The following is a 17862-nucleotide window of genomic DNA, read 5'->3' on the forward strand; positions in this document are numbered from 1 at the left end:
AGGGGATCTAACCTGGTACTAGAAAGGTGTACCTAATAAAGTGGCCAGTGACTGTGTGTGTTAATATCCAAAATCACTCAGCAGACTCTATGAACTTGTTGGAGACAGGTCATTTACAGTGGCAGACAGAGTATTCACATCTTTAACTGTAACTATACCACAATCTATACATAATCTATTAGCGTAGAAGAAAAACACCATGTCCGTGAAATGTCTGAGGCATGTCCCAGCATGCACTCAGCCTACCTGCATTACTTGAGACAGTGGGAGAACCCATATGACCCCCATGAAAACAAGTGGACAACACTGACACTCAATACCAAAGTGTAGAGGACAATTCACACCATCCTATTTGCATTTTGTTGTGATTTTTTTCAACTTGTAATTGCGATTTCCGACAGGACCTGAAGGCATCGGTTTAGCCAGGAACTTTGCAACAGGTTTCCTGGCCTTTGTAACATAATAATCTAGGGCCACATAAAAAAAAGATATTTCATAAACTCAGCTGACAATCTTGATTTCCTTGATTGTTGGTCACTATGAAATATGTGCACATATTCTTGGGATTAATAAGATACTTTTATGTCCATAAAAGTTAACTTGAAATGAAGAAAAATGTGGATGAGATATCCAGTCGCTAAATATTACCAGGGGACAGATGCACTGTGTTGTTGAAGAGAGCAGATCCTGATTTGTTCACCTACAGCGCCCTCTTCTAGTCAGAATATGCTACAATCTGAAATTTCTGGGAGCTTTGATAAACTGTTTTTATGATTATTTTGAAATGTATAAAATAGCAGACTTACACGTCCTTTAGTTGAACAAATACTGATTACTTAAAAGAGGTAGGAGCCCTACATGTGTATTGTCACTACTTGCCAAGGAGTCAAGCCTCAGTGTGTGAATGTAAGATAGGTCATGAAAAGTCAACAGAACAGCCACAGCTGGTTCTTCTACTTTAACTGTTTACAAAAGAAACCCCTGAGAATAAACTTCTAGTGAAAACCAGAGGTGGATCCAGTCTCAAACTCTCTTCCAGCTTATGACTAAAGCCAGAAGTTATGTTATTGCCTCTCCCACTCAACTTATTTTTCCTGTTCCTTTCAAGTGCGTCATCTGGGTATTTCCGCACTGTTTTGAGTAGGTGGTGGCAAGTTGCGCTGCAGCCGAAAGACAGAGGGTGCAGCTGCGTCAGGCTAGAAGTGGACGACACCGGAAGCAAATAACTTTTCTCTTCAAAATAAAACCTTTTAGCATTTCACATTTACATTAAATAATTATTTATTTAAATACTTTATTATAACTGTTACAGGTGTAAGGGCAGAAAATTGTTTTCTTCCTCCTCCACTTATCATCTTTTATGCAAGTACTTGTGAGAGTGCTATTTTTCTCCTTTTATTATGTCTTATATATTGTTTTAAATCTTTAACCTGTTCCGTCTTTATTATTGTTCTTCTTATTCCAGTCTGTCCACGTGTGTGGGGTTTAGGTCAGGGATGTGGGGTTGTTGATTGTTTTCCTCACTAGCTGTTCTTCTCCTTCCTTGACTGGGACCAGTTAAGGATCTTTTGTTCCCCAAAACATAGATGCTCAGACTGTGTAAATGATCATGCAGCCCTTTACTCTGGGCCAGACGTTAGTGACTGTCTTAGGAGACAGAACCTCTGGTCTAGCTGATTCTGTTATAGTACTTCTCTGTTTATTCTCTTTTGTTAAAAAAAACCTTGACAACGGTTCGTTGTAACTCAATTATTTGCTCAACCTCTCACCAGGAATACAATTTCCACGACAATTTTGGCACCCCAGATGGGACGTACGCATGATCTGGACTCGAGTGAAGTGCAGAGGCCTACTTAGATAGTGGATTCCTCCCTGTGGGTGAGAAGCCAACTGAGCCCTGGTCATCGCTCTGGTCCTGAACTTACACGGTGAGAAATTAGTAAATGTCTTATATCTCGCGCCTGAGTGATTTACAGGACTCTCTATCTGCTTGTAAACTGACAAGTGGGTGGAGAGTGGGACTGGATCAGGGGCCTGCGGACAGATGTTTATTTGATCAACCTCTCACCAGGAATACAATTTCCACCACAGTTGGTAAAGTATTTGAAACTAGTTCAGTGCACTGGTTGAATTTACTGGCAGGATTATAGCTTGTGTTTGGTTTAGCTGTAATTTCTTTTGTAAAAACTGAACTTACAGCTCAGTCAAAATTTCAAATTCAGCCGTTCATTAATTGCATTTTTAAAAGCCTGCAGGCCTACATGTAGCCTATGCATACAGTGTAGGAATGGCAAATCGAAGCAATTAAAGAAAGAGATTTTTATGAAGACAATAAAATGAGTAACTAGCATAGACTTTGGTAAATAGTCACCTGGAAAACAGTGTATTACCCAAAAAGTTGCATCATAATGTTCCTCAAATAGGTATTGTACTTACTGTTCTTACCGGAAACGTGTGTTACCCTTGCGTCTAGCTTTACAGTTTGTGTGCACTCCTGTGAGCACAGATGTGGGTGGAGCGAAGGAGGCGACAGAACAGGCTCCGTGAAGAAGTTTTAGGAATCTAAACTGTCGTGTTTACAGCGTCTTTTAGCTGAAAAACAAACTACAGATAAACGGCGGCGTTGACGGGGAGGCGTGAATCGGACTCGGACACAGCCATGGCCGGTAAGCTTTGCTCGGTGTGTTCCCCCATGTTCAGAGCCTGGAGGTGAAACTGTACAGGGAGTTGTTTTTGCGCACAGGGGAAAGCCCCGCTGCCACTGGGCTCTGCGCTAACAGGAGGAGTCTGCTGTTCTCGGATAGTAAGCTAACGTACAGGAGGAAGTTTGACATAATTTAGGGCTTTTATTACCTATCCCTGCGATATCCGAGGTATATTTAATTTGATATGTATTTATTCCTCGGCGTGTAGCGGACTCGCCGGGCACGGAAGAACCAAACAGTGTCGAGCTGCCAAAAGGGAGGCCTGTTGAGTCCACCTCAGTATCAATAACACCAAACTTCGTCATTTTATTGGTCTTTCTTATGTGAATATCTGATTTCACGTCCTTAAAGCGTCTGTCATAGTGAATAATCTCCCATAAAGTCGGCTTAACGTTACATGTAAAACACCAAGTAACGTTAGCTTTCGTTTCAATTATAAATCGGTTATATTGTAATTTGTCCACGCTGCTCGCAACCGCCCACCTCAGTTTTAGTGGTCGGAAATTATGGAAATCACACACCGTATTTTCACAGAAGCTGTGGCGACAAACGATGTCAAATTTGCCCATGTGTCTTTTTGTTTTTTTATGTCACGTTTCCTCTAAGTCAAAGAACATTAAATAGCACGGTTTTATAACGGAGTTCTGATGGTTCATTAGGTTTCCCAACAAAATAGACTTGTCATTGTTGAAAGACCTACTTCATCCGTGTATGAAATACACATACACACACACACACACAGTGAAATGAAGATGAATCCATATAATTTGTTAAGACAGAAACGTGTGTCCCGTTCTTTGAGCAGTTAAAGGGAAAGTGACTCAAACAAGGGTCTGTGATGCTTACACTGTGTTTTGATATTAGTAAGTTACGTTCAGAAGTCCAATTCGTAGCGATGTGGTAGACATTCACTTTCACAAAATCAGCCTCAATACTTTGGTAGGGGTGTCTTTCAAATGAATAGTCAAAAGTGCAAGGCCTTAATTTTTTTGTCTAAGAGCCATGCCATATTAATTCACATAATGTTTACATAATATAACTATCAATGCTAAATGTGGGGCTAGTTTACCACTTTTAACATATGTCAGTGTCTGGACAAACGCTTGGTTAATTTTCCACATGTAACTAGCTTGGGCTGAGGCTGGGAAGTATCCTGCCCATGCTTTCAAATTGAACAAGTCCTTCAAGCTGATGGGTGGAGCTTTGTCCACCTGATCTTGTGGTATGCCAATAGGCTGCACCTCACTTCTATCTATGACTCTCAACAGTTCATTAACCAAGCACCTGAAACTTGAGCGCTACCTGCTCTTAAAACACAATAGAGGCTCCTTGCCTCAAGGCGGGTAATTTGACACCAATATTACACTCTGCCTGTCAACATTTGCTTTACTCTGCGGGTTTGTTTTTTTTTTTGCTTTCCAAGCTTGGCAGGCTGTTTTGGGAGGAGATATTTAGCTGGGAAGTCCTTGAATCTCAGTGTCCTTTAACCTTGTTGGACGCTGCACTGTCTTGTAGATTTCCACCCTAACCGCACCTCAAATGACAAACTCTTACTAAACCACAAGTATGTGCTGAAAGCAGCTTTTGGGTTTTTGTCATCTGTGCTGCCACTACAGTCATGTTCTGTAGATGGTGAGCCACTAATTGCTCTGAGACTTTGACTAACAAGTGGTTGAAATGTCTTCTCTTGTTTTCTGACCGCCACAGGTGTGTATGGATGGGGCATCAACCCAGGTAAGAATTTAACTATAACATAATAATTATCAGTATTATGTATAAATCAGTGCTGATATTGACTGCAGACTTTTTGTGAGTAAGCATTTCAGTACTTTGACTGATGACAGAGCTGTTACTGTGTTGACACACTGATTCAAGAAAGGCAGAATAGACAACAGAGAGAGGCTAAAGCTGATGATACACAGAGCAACTTTTAGAGCAATTGTGCAGGGCAACGTTGCCGTCAATGGTAATGAGTAAAGATTATTACCGTAATCCCCTTATCCCCACCACTCCGTCACCCGCCCCGCACTGCCGCTATCCGTTCAAAACATAGTCAGACTTGCCACTAGCAAGATTTCCCAACAACATTGCTCAAAAAGTTGCCCAGTGTATCATCAGCTTAAGTCCCTCCCCATTTGGTGGACCACTTATTTCAGAAAAAATCAGTACGGTGGTCAGTGGCAGGAAAACACAAATGTTTTGATCCTGTTTGAATTGTGCCATGAATTACACACATGATGTTTGTTAATTTAAAGTATAATTTTGCAGGTCAAGAAAGTCGCAGTTTTTTGTAAAACTTTCCAAGTATAAGACTGTGAAAATATGTAATTAGAAAGACCACAAACCCAAAACTCGCGAATGGGACGTCATACCTTTTTCTCTCAGTGACTAAAGCTAACATAACTGAAGCTAATGTCAAAGAGCTTAAGTTACATGTGTAGATGATGTAATGAAAGGACCAGGAGTTGGATTAAACACATCAGATGAGAGATATTTGGGTGTGGAACTTCCTAAGTTTCCTAGCTAGTAGCAAGCAAGCAATGAATGCTAGCTAGCATTACAGCGTTAACATGTTGGTGACGTTTTGTGCGAGACGAGAGATGTAGCCTAGTTCATTGAGCATTTTTTTTGCACAGAAAAAAAATTACTTTACTGTTTTATGACAAACTTTGATTTTCTTAACTTGCAAAACTATCCTTTAAATCGACAAACATCATACGTGTAATTTAGGGCACAATACAAATGGGATCAAAAAAATGAGTTTCCTCTCGCCTTTGGCTACTGTACATATTTTTTCCTAAATGAAGTGGTAGTGAAGGACTTAAGCTCTCCGTAGACTGTATAAAATTGGACGTTGCCAATGTGACATCACCCATTGGTTGGAGGACTACCGTTTTGAAGCCTGGGGTTTGGCATCTTGTTTTTTTTTTGATACCAGAAGTTTTCATATTTGGACGAGAGTGTGGAGCTGGGGAGTAGCGAGGGTTTTTCCTAAGGCAAACGCTGCACCAGTGCTAGCTAGCTAGCTAGCTTGGTTAGCAGGGAACATCCATAATTCACATTAACCGTGACATTAATTGGAATGCTAATTTCGGCTAGTGAAAAACAGGCTTAAAACATAATGTACTTACCAGAAGAAATTAACAGCTGGCTCCTTTTGTCTTTTAGGACAGGGATTTTCAAAATCTGAGACAAAAACCAGTTCACCGTTGTTAAAATGTACACAGTGCCACAGAGACACATTGCTACCAAGTGGGAACCTCCGGGTCTGAAAAGTGATGCCAGTGTGGAAGTACCTTAAACCTCCATTGCAGTGGTTGAAAAAAGAAGTCGGATTGCATTGTAGGCTATGACAAAATAACCCTACTTCTCACTTATTACCTCATTAAACACTTTCCTAATGACTTTATGGTCTCAATTGCTAGTTTCATATTTTCTTCAATATAGCATGATGTTCATTTAGTAAATGAATGTCGTATTTACAGGAAAATAGACTACAAAAGCACGTAATGCTTTAGAGCTTGGCTACCTTGTGATAAGCTTCTCCTTAGCACACGAAATCGTCGCAGGTCTGAACGCCGCAGGTCTGATATGTTGAGCTTCTCGTTAGTGCAGCTCACCTGACCATTGTAGCTTCACTCAACACCACACCTGCTCCCACACGTGACTACGTTAATTTGTTATGTCAGGTGCAGTAATGGTGAGGCGTGTGTGTGCTTACGACATAAAGTGTAGCCTAGGTGTGACACAGGCGATCATGTTATTGTGTTAACATTAGACCTAAATGACTCTCACGTGCATGATATCAGCGTAACCATTGTCAAGTCTAGGGAAATGGTAGGTGTAATGTCAGCGTTTGGCCAGATCACAGAGGTCTTCTCAGGTGCTAGTGAGGCATATGAGGTGCTGGCCATAGAACAGTGACGCTACATTTAAGTCGTCGTCTTCTTCTTCTTCTCTCGCTTCTACCTGTCCATCAGTCCAAACAGCGAGCCCCTTCATAGAGATCATCGAGCAGCCAAAGCAGAGGGGGATGAGGTTTAGGTATAAGTGTGAGGGACGCTCAGCCGGCAGCATCCCCGGAGAGAAGAGCAACGACAACTCTAAGACCCACCCCGCCATCAAGGTGAGCAGTTGAGCATGTTTTGTAGCTGTGAGCAATTTAATGTAGTTTTGGTCACATAATAGGCATCTGATCCACAAAATGTGTTGGTGCTCATGACATCCTTACTTTTATCATACTGCTTCTATACTACCATACTACTTTACCAGATTTACTGTTAATGTAAAACATATGCTCTGACTAGGGTGCAGATCAGGGCTGAATCATCTCCGGCTGGAAACAAACTTCTTAGAGAGCTTTTTTTGCACAATGACTATAAAAGGTGACACTCAAGGAGGTTAGTTACAGGGTAGGTTCAGTTAAGTCTATCTTAAAACATTACTGACATGACATAAAGATTATGTACTAGTGGTTGACAGATATGGGTTTTTCAGTTGCTGATGGTGATATTTGGAGAGCAGGGCAGCCAATGGTGGATATATCAAAACAAAGAAAAGTTGCCTATAATTCCATGCAGATTTCAATCTAATACATATGGTTATCTTAGCCAGTAAAATGTTGTTTAAATTGGAAATTTAATAAATTAATGAAATTTAAAAAAAAACATTGGGTTCTGCTGTAGACTCACTGGTGTTTAAGGGAGAGCGGGGTACAGTTTGTCATAAGTGACGTTATTCAACTGCATTATTCTCTACAGTATAACAATATATACTTACTATACCATCTATAAGGGCTTCAAAGAAGTCAAGTCTGAAAAATTGGCAGCAACGATAGATCATCGTTAGTCATAAGATTGTGAAAGAACTTGCAGGGAACAACAAAAAAAGATTGAGCCAATAATAATTAGGTCAAAAGGATTGTGCAAAAGCCATAAACCAATGTACTTTACATAAACATACTCAAAATAGATCAGGATATGTGCTACAGCATGGTAAAATATTCAGCCTTGCAGCAGTCTTTCTCATGTATTTATTTTCTAAAAACAGTGTTGCTTGTTTGTCACAGATAAAACAGCTAGGGCCTAAACCGGCTGATCAGTTGCTGACTCACTCACTCCAGCAACACATGATGAAAATAACAGAACATTTGTAAATCAAAGTATTATGAGCTATGAGCAATGAGCAATAAGACCTACAGTATACAGTTACATAGCAGAACTTTGATGTTCGTTTGAATAGTCGGGTGCCATAGTGAGCGAGATCAGCCCTCTACTAGACTGTAAGCAAGCATAAACTCTTCTCAGGTGCCCTTAAAATTGTCTTTTGGAATCATTAAAGCATGACCTATTCGTCCTACAGGTGCACAACTACAGCGGCCCCCTGCGTGTTCGCATCTCATTGGTGACGAAGAACTCACCGCACAAGCCTCACCCCCACGAACTGGTGGGGAAAGACTGCAAACATGGCTACTACGAGGCTGACCTGCAGGAGAGACGAATACACAGGTAGACTGGAGACTGACGCGTGCTTACATGGGACTGAGAACTCAGTGTGTCTCACACCCACAAGAGGAACTTGAGGAAATGGTGTGTGGGTCACGACTTCACACCAGTGCAATTGTCTCAGGGTAAACTGCAGTTCCACAACATGGTGGCATTTGTTGAGAGATTGACCTAGATAAGGACTTCATCATTTGTGGGAGATGACGTGTTTAGTTACCTTGTAAAACAAGTCGCCGGCTTTATCTTCTGTTTGGAGATGAGTAAAACATTGACAGCATAAACCTGATGAGAAATTGAGTTTTTCTCTGCTTGCTTTGCTGTCTTGCAGTTTAGTTTAGCATCCTTTATGACAATCAAAAGAAAGTAAAGAAGTAGGGTCTGGAGACAGTGACTGACAAGATACCTTTAAGTACATAATGGTAAAAGCTAATATTACATCATTTAACCAATCTATCTGGCGGCAGGGAACTATGTCCATCTATCTAACTTTATCAAGAGTGTGATGAAATTCAAACAAACAGTGTGTACTGCTCCACTGCCAGTATTGAGATACAGTGAATGGAGCAAATGTACTGGTTTAGATTGGTCATTTTGTTTTTTCACATTGAAAGATTTGTTTTGGATTGATAAAAGCTCTACAAAATGTGATGCTGCTTGACCCAACAAAAAAAAAGTTGGAAAAGAAGTATATGGTAGTTTATCTCCAGTTCTGAGGTGACAGGAGTCTAAATGACAAAGATCTTTAGAAGACTTTGTAATTAATATAATCAAATGTGGAGTGAATGATAGAGGGTTATTTTTTTCATAATTCAATTTCTTAATCTTAGCCCACATAAAAATATACGATGGAAAAGGCAGAAAAGTGCAAATTATTGGAAGGCTAGTTAGATAAATATTCAATTTAATAAGCGATTTAAAAGAAGATACTGATTTGGCAAGCATTGTTTCAGCACTCTTCTGATGTGCTCAGAAGCCTGACTGAAATTTTCCAAGGATAGGATAACCTACCCAAAACATGTAAAAAAAAAAAAAAAAAAACTAAACAAAAAAAACAACTGTCTTTTGAAAGGTCTGTTATCATTTTAGAGAAGAAAAATCAGCAAGGTTTCTGTTAAAGCACGCACCAGGCACAGGGCGATTTATAAATGGTAAGGCAGACAGCCAGTTTCACTACCGTTAGAGTGGGGACAACCACAGCACACCCAGTACTTACTTAATATGATTTTGGAAGGCATGAGGCCATGCCATGAGTCATTAAATAACTCAAAGTGTAAGGATCAGGGCAAGAAATGTCTCAGGAGCAGATATCACAGATTGAATACCTTTTAAACTCATCAATTGATCAAAGATAAAAGCTTAGAATACTGATCATAAGCAGAGTTCAAATAATTAACTCTAGGTGTATTTAAAAAGGTGATTAGCAGTGTGCTATGGCAGTACTTATTGTCAAAAATGTAATCTTGTATAAAAGCATTGCATTGTTAACAAGTCAATACTGGATGTCTAAAGTATCTTCATCTATTAGTAGTGCACTTAAAGATGAAGTCTAGTATTTTTTTCACTTTCCTAAACTGTACTCAATTTGAGGATGTGGTTGTGGTGCAAAGACACTGTTATGTGTTGGAGTACAAGGGCATCACTTTGTGTTGAAAAGTGGTGGGGACATAGGGGCTCAGATTAGCGGTGTGAAGAGACACTTAGCTCGCGAGACATCACAATATGCAATAATAGGTTCATGAGAACGCAAATAAACCTTTCTAAAGGCATTTTAATTTGTTATTTAACTGCGAGCTATATTTCAAAAAGTGATGGGGACATGTCCCCAGCGTCCACAAATGTAAATGACACCTATGCCAGAGTATTTTGTTTCACAAAAAATAAATCCGAAATACATCAGAATATTACAAATATCAATACAATTGTTGCAAATGATAATGTACGTATGTATGTGTACACTTAAGTTCTTTCTGTCTTTTGGTTTTGGTCTTACACTGTATTTGATTTCAGTTTTCAGAACTTGGGCATACAGTGTGTCAAGAAGAAGGATGTGAATGAGGCCATCACTTGTAGGCTGCAGACCAATAATAACCCCTTCAATGGTAAGTAGTCATGATCGAAGCTGAGTGCACAAAGCACTTTCTTTGTTGTTGCCCTTTCTCTGGTAAATCTGTCATTATGTGAGAAGTTGTTGTGCAGTGTGAAGGGAGTCCCTAAATGTCCCGCTCAATTGTAAAGACTGCTGTTTATTTAAGTTTTACTGAACTAGAAGGGATATTTCTGCTGCAAACTTTTCTGATAAAAGTCAAAATTATTTAATTAAAAATATACTAACATCAAACTTTAAAAATGTAAATAAATTATATACAACAACAATAAAAATAACCATTCTTTGTAAAAAAAGGACTACTGACGCTAATAACTTGGCAATAACATGTTTCATTAGCTTAAATTAACTTGCAAAGCTAACAAACTATCTTGAAAATGGACGTTCTTCTGCAAAACACTAAAAATACCGTAGATGGATAGATGCTTTTTGGCTAATGTCAAGCTAGCTACTGTCTTTGACACATTTTTTTGTGTGATATCTTTGCTCTATAATTGTGTCTCTCTGTCCTCTCACCCAGCCTACAACACATTTGCATTTCAACCTGTAGCAAGTTTAGCTTGTACCTTTGCTCTGGTAAAAACTAGCTAACTGGTTAGTTAGCATGAGCAGTGATAGCCACCATGGTTTAACAAATAAAAAGCACCAGAAAGCGCCAGAAACTTGAGACTAAACACAAAGTGGAGACAAATCACTAATAGTACTTACTGAATTAAAAGATCTGACTGATAACCAGATAACCATTTTGAGCAAAACAATTCTCAAAAGTATATACACAGTTACAATAATAACAGGAAGTGTAATTTGTTACTCTCACTCGTGACTGATAAATACTGATAGCCTATTTATGACAGGATGCAGTGCTCTGCTAGACTGCTGTTTCCTGACTGTGCACTCCACCCTTTCCCTGCTCTGTCTCGGCTACAGTTCCTGAGGCGAAGGTTTGGGAAGAGGAGTTTGACCTGAATTCAGTTCGGCTCTGTTTCCAGGCCTCCATCACTCTGCCTACAGGCGATCTGTTTCCACTGGATCCTGTGATATCGCAGCCCATCTATGACAACAGTGAGTAGACAACACATACATGTACACACACGTACATAGAACGTGTATATATGGGTTCAGCTGATCCACATTTTTGAATGTTGATGGATACTTTTGGGTAAAAACTGCTGATGGTAAGTATTGTGTGATCTTCAATGTCGTTTGTCTATTTGTAATTCACATATTGCCAATACGTTCAGACAGTAAGCAAGTCTGTTTCTCCCTGCCGTCGTTTTCTTAAACGTAATGGGTTAAAGTTGTCATGCAGAGGCCCGCTGGAACAAGCCCTGCAGTCATTGATAGCGGTTTGACTGTTTTCCTTGCTGGGCTTATGCGCTGTCTGTCTCGTGGGATGGAAACTGAAATTCCAACAGACATGATTATATTACACTACAGCTACCCCCCAAAAAATTACCTTATTTATATACAGAGCAACAAAAAAATAAATTCAAATTTAATTGAATTAAATCCATGTTGAGGATGAAATGCGTGGATCTGTCAGTTACTCCAATTTGTCAATTTGAATAAATGTTTCCATTTGGTTTTGTTTCACTTTGGAAATGTGACATCCTTTATTTAAATTAAAGCGAGACTAACCTATTCACTATAAACAGAACTAACACAACTATAAACAGTCACAATTTAAAGGTATAAATCATTCTTTAAAATCAGAATTAAAATAAAAGTTTCACATTTGGCCCTATTTGTGAATAAAACACTGTAAAGAAATTGAGAAATTAAAATCTGATCAAATACAGTAGCTACATAACCAAAAGTCTTACGAAACAACTTTCCAGTTAATTTATAAAAATGTACAAACAGAAAAGACCAGATAGAAAGGATTTATACAGAGGAAAGAATACAATATTTTGGCTGTCTAAGGCATGTAATATTGACTGATCAGTCACAGCCCAAATTTCTCTGCGTTTAGAAATGCTTTTTGTATCTTACAGGGGCCCCAAACACAGCTGAGCTGAAGATCTGCCGAGTCAACTGCAACTCTGGAAGCTGTAAAGGAGGGGATGAAATCTTTCTGCTGTGTGACAAAGTGCAGAAAGGTACAACATGCCTGTGCTGCTTTTGCTTTTGTCAGTTGATGTGTTCTTTCAGGAGGAAGTACTGAGCGGACACATAAACACACTACACAACTCGAAACTAGCAATCCATAAATAGATCTGACTAAGCAGATGTAAAGCTTGAAATACATCTATAGCGGAAAAGGTGTGAACTTTTCACACCCACAAGATAACAGTGGGTGTTATTATACTGACAGTAAACTGGCTCTTTTTGAGTATAGAAATAAAACCCTGACTCTCAGTGTGCTACGGTGATTACAAGGTGCAGGTGAAAATAAGGAAATACGAGGAAGACGGGTGATAACTTTACAAGCAGTGATTTAAAGCCAGGGTAGGCATCGTGGGAGGAACTAGCAAGAGAACATTTTAGAAGTATTCACCCGAACAAATCTCACCCCCTCCCTTCATTTATTTTGTAAAAATATGCCTACTGATAACATCTGCTAACAGTAGTTATCCTCTCAGGTGGAAAGATTTCCTGGTTTCAAGAAATAAAAAACTTTGTAGGCTTGCCTATTTTAACATATTAACAGAACATAGGTAATGATTTACAAAAATGTTAACTGAATATAATAAATGCCATCACATGGCCACACAGCCTGCCGACAGCTTAAGGACCATAATTGAGTAAATCTCCTCAGTATGTCTGCCGAAACAGAAAGGACCATTAAAAATATCAATCCCTGACCACAGAATAACTAAACAGGCTATGATGCATCATAGCGTCTTCATTTCTGTTGGACAAAATTATAAAGGCTACGCAATTTACAGCCATGTTGACAATACAATAGTTTGTCTACAGGCAAAACCACTGAGCAATGTTTCCATTGAGGTCTGCGTTCGCCTTTAGTCATTTGACAGTGGAAAATAAATGCTTGTAGACAGCAGTCATCCTTGCAAATCATCATTGCAAGGCAAAACAGGGTTTTTTTCAGTTTGAAAGTGCAGAGGCCCCCCAATCAGCCAATGAGACGGCATTTTGCGTCCTCTCTGGAAGTTTTGTTAGCATCTTTCCCTGTGCACAGTTTTAAATTGTATTTCTGTCAATAGATCCTCCTGAATATTACACACTGAACCTTTAACATGGCAGAAATCCACAAACTGCCAAACTTGCAAACATGTGTGGATACACATTTGTGCATCCATTTCTGTGGCACAAGGCGCATGTCTGCCTGTGCACCATCTGCTTCCTAACTTGCATTTTAAATCGCCCCAATTTTGCATTTTGCCGTAATGGAAAGTGGCTTTTTTAGTGTTTGACTCGCTGTATGAAAATCCGTACTAGGGAATCAATGGACATTTGAATTTCAGGACAAAATTAACTGAAAAACGGCCCAAAAAAAACAGCAGCTTTGAGTATTAATTTCAGAAACCTTTGCTCTCAGATAACACACCATGTACGCAACCAAAGTGAAGTGATAATTTTTGTCCACCACCATTGTTGCACGTGAAGTTTCGTTGCCTGCCACTGTATCTGTGGTTTCCAATGCAATGCAGTGCAATCACGTTATCTATATAGGTGACTTTTATGATTAACCAATGCTTTCTTCCTCTAATTGGATGTCCACTTCTCATTTTCCTATTTAGGACCAAATTACTAACATGCCATATATCTACAGTGACAATTATCTGCATGCCACTGTGTTTCTGTATCTGCAACATCCATAAACTGAATGTAGACAGTTTTGTAATTGTCTTTGAAAAATCTATAGCAAATTTTCTTTCACAAGATTCACATCAGAATAATTTCCTGTGTAGGTGCTGTGTTTCTGAAATAAAGTGTAACTCTAAACTTTTAGCCTCCCTGCACCTTGTGAACTCAGTTTTTATCTATTTCTTTTCTTTCAATTATCTTCCTACCTTAACGCATAGTTAAACGAACATTTATGGTCATTGTCAAAGATAACACTTAAAAATTGTCCCCCAGTTATTTGCAGTAGTTTGATCATGGCAGGTAAATGTGATATAAACCATGTACTTTGTATTTTGGACATGGAAGTTGTGGGACACTGCCCTGATTTAAACTCTTGGTCTTGATCTCTCCATAAGAATGTTATATAGCTTTTTTAGTGGAGTCTTTACTTTAAACATTTTACCCTTTTTACTTGAAGTTCAACAGCTGAAGAGAATCAGAAGGCCTGCAGTCAGTTTTGTGTTGCTTCAAGCTGAAGTAATGCAACACTCTGTGGTGCTTTCATACTTTGTTAACAGCAAAGACCAGAGCTGATTTTTCCATTGAAGCTGGAGAGAAATCCCTCTGCATGATGCTAATTCTTCTTTTAAGTTGTGAGTTTATTCTCAGCTGTAGTCTCACCTTACGTTTCCTGTTTTCTGTTCCCTTGACAGAGGACATCGAGGTGCGTTTTTTCCAGGACTCCTGGGAGGGAAAGGGCACATTCTCCCAGGCGGACGTCCATAGGCAGGTGGCCATTGTGTTCCGCACACCGCCGTACCGTGACACTAACCTCTCTGAGCCTATTAGAGTGAAAATGCAGCTCCGCCGGCCCTCTGACCGCGAGGTCAGCGAGCCAATGGACTTCCAGTACCTGCCTGCTGACCCAGGTAAGGGGCAGTGTTTCCCCATGTTTCACTATAATGTCACACAAGTTACTAATCAGAGCTTTTCTCAAAATACCTGAGAGATGAATTTGTTGATCCACTCTATAAACCCAGTCTTACAACTTATTTGTTTAATGATCCCTGTAGATGAATACAGGCTGAGTGAGAAGAGGAAGCGTACTGGGGACATGTTCCAGAGCTTGAAGCTGGGGCCCATGCTATCAAGTGGTATGTTGTTTTTTTTTTTATATATATATAATTTATTTATTTATGCTCTGTATATAAATAAGGTAAGTGTTTAGTGTAGTTGCAGTGTAATATAATCATGTCTGTTGGAATTTCAGTGTCCATCCCACAAGACAGACGGCACATAAGCCCAGCAAGGAAAACCGTCAAACCTCTGTCGATGAATGCACAAGCTGGTGGTGAGTCTGTTTAATTTGTTCAGAATCAGCTTTATTGCCATGTGTACTCTGGATTGTACATTGCAACACAAAAAGCACTACGGAGCATAATCCAGAGGCGGCCATCTGCGGTGCCATATTAGATGATGATTCATAGTAAATATAATGATTTGTTTAATAGAACTAAAAGTCAATTAACTGATTAATCTGAAACTATTTTGATAATCAATTGTTGTAAATTATTTTTTGCTGTTTGAATACCTACTTTACTGTGGTGAAAGTTGAAGTCCCTAATAAAGTCCTTACAATAATTTTGATGTACTGTAAATCTCCACATCCAGTCTTAAAGATATAAAGGCAGCAATTGAATGTGTGTAGCAACAAAGCTTTTTTTAAAGCAACCTTAAACTGATGATTTTTGTGGCTACTTTTCTGCACAAAGAATTTGGTACTACGACATTTTCAGCAGCAGAACTCACATAGCTTGTTGTGTCTCCAGCAGCTGTGGTGCCCCCTGGTGGCAGTGGAGCGAAACCACAGCCCTCCTACTCTTACAGTCAGCAAGGCCACCTCTTCTCAGTCCAGCCCAAGGTAGAGGCCTCCTCTTCCATCTCTGCTGCAACTACAAACCAAACATGGAGGATCATGGAGAGCTTAAACCTGGGCTCCCAACCTAAAGCTACTCCAGTGCCCAACTTCACAATGAACCAGACACCAGCCTCCTCCTCTACCACCACCTCCACCACCGTCAACCAGGACTACTCCACTGTCAACATATCAGACCTTCATGAATTCTTTCCCAACATTTCCTCAGCCATGACCCAGGAGCCGGCAGCTTCTCAGGCAAGCGCAGCCTCCTCACAGACCAGCAGCTCCTTCACAATCCAGGGCTCTCAGTTCCGGATGGACCCACCACTTACGGACGACGATATCCCTGAGTTCCCTAGCTTTTCCGAAGCCCAGGCCCCAGGCGGGCTGGACAACCTAAACATGGATGACTTTGAGGACCTTCTGAACCCCCCCCTCATGAATGAGAGCGGAAACGGCGCCTCAATGTTGTCTCATGTTTCATGCCAACAAGCTGCCCCTCACTGCTCCTCTACTGCTGCCCAGAACAATGCAGCATCCCAGAACACTTCGGACCCTGCCAGCAACCCGGGAAGCACCTGGATGAATTACCCCAACAGCATCGTCAACTTGCTCCAGAATGAGGGCATGATTGACATCGCACCCAACAACAACAACAACCACCGGCCCGCTGTGCTGGATGAGTTTGACGAGTTGATGTCTGCTGACGAGGATCGTCTTATTTCCATTTTTAACAATGGAAGTCAAGCTGGGTTTGTCTCAGGACACCCGACTTAGTTTGTATATGTGATTTTTTTATCACGGACATATTTACATAGACCACTTGTATCTGCCCCTTTAGTTTTCAGAACTAAAACTCCTTTGTTGTCACTAAAGACAAAAAAGGAAACAAGGTGGATATGAAGGGCAGTAAGAGACAGAATGTAGCGAAACTGCTTACTGTGGACATGCCTATTGAAATACCTGAAAAGTGTCTTTATGGTATTCAACTGGTGGGTTTCGCCAATCCTTACAAACTGTACGTCTAACAAATGATAAAATACGACTGAACATAATCAGATTCCATCTCCCCTGTCAATGGTGCGTTTAGCAACGATCATTAACTTTTTCAGCCCACGTTGTCATACTGATAAAATATTATCCACCAACAAATGTTGCTTTTATAAAGACAATAAGATCAGATGCATCTTTATAATGTTATTTTCTATAGAACATGTTAAGCATGTTTGCGTACTGTATTTTTAAAACGATGTAGGTAGGTCCGGTCAGTGTTGACATAACTATCACTGTCTTGAAGTGACATGTAAATTTGGCCTGCCTTTTTTATTTTTAACAAAGTGGCGGGTGTTCTCAGTAAAAACTGAATCAAATTTAGAGGTGATTTTTAATTACATATCGCCATGTATTAATAGAATGTCCAAATTTCTGTAGGTGGGCAGGAAAAGGTTTCTTAAAAAGGTGCCTTTGTTGAGTCTCAACAAAATGTAGTTATGTGTACCAAATGAAGGTCTGCATGTAAATAATTATCAAACGAGCAACATTAATAAGTACATGCTTATAGCAGAGAAGCTTACACCAGAGGTCCATGCATCAGGTGTTAGATCTTGTTGTGTCTGGCGATATATCCTCTGGTTTCTTATCAATCATTTTTTCTACAGTTATTTCATGGATAATGGCTTAACTGTTCGGCAGCATGTTTCAAATCTGTAGGTCAACTTGCTATTATCCTGTAGTAAAATATGCTTCAAGATGAAATTACGCTGTTTTATACTGGTATGCTGTAAGCAGAATATGTTGTATGACTCTTTGCTGTAATGATTGAATAATTCTGTCTAAAGTTTCAAAACACTTTACTTGGCAATAAAACCCACAACATATTAA

At 39.8% G+C, this 17862-nt stretch overlaps 1 protein-coding gene across 2 annotated transcripts; it reads left to right on the forward strand.

Annotated features, from left to right (window-relative positions):
• Window positions 1–2500: 2500 nt before the first annotated feature.
• On the forward strand, window positions 2501–17862 carry rela (v-rel avian reticuloendotheliosis viral oncogene homolog A). Of its 2 annotated transcripts, none has more exons than XM_038730801.1 (11): window positions 2501–2666; window positions 4413–4439; window positions 6686–6831; window positions 8067–8212; window positions 10217–10308; window positions 11241–11375; window positions 12308–12412; window positions 14777–14992; window positions 15137–15217; window positions 15334–15414; window positions 15893–17862. In XM_038730801.1, the coding sequence occupies exons 1-11, from the start codon at window positions 2660–2662 to the stop codon at window positions 16756–16758; spliced, it is 1902 nt and encodes a 633-aa protein (XP_038586729.1). In that variant the 5' UTR covers window positions 2501–2659; the 3' UTR covers window positions 16759–17862. The 2 variants fall into 2 exon arrangements, with proteins under 2 accessions (XP_038586729.1, XP_038586730.1); XM_038730802.1 differs by having other exon boundaries at window positions 15896–17862.

The sequence above is a fragment of the Micropterus salmoides genome, unplaced genomic scaffold (assembly GCF_014851395.1).
Source record: "Micropterus salmoides isolate LMB-PRFRI ecotype aquatic unplaced genomic scaffold, ASM1485139v1 Ms_hic_scaffold_2, whole genome shotgun sequence".
NCBI lineage: Eukaryota > Metazoa > Chordata > Actinopteri > Centrarchiformes > Centrarchidae > Micropterus > Micropterus salmoides.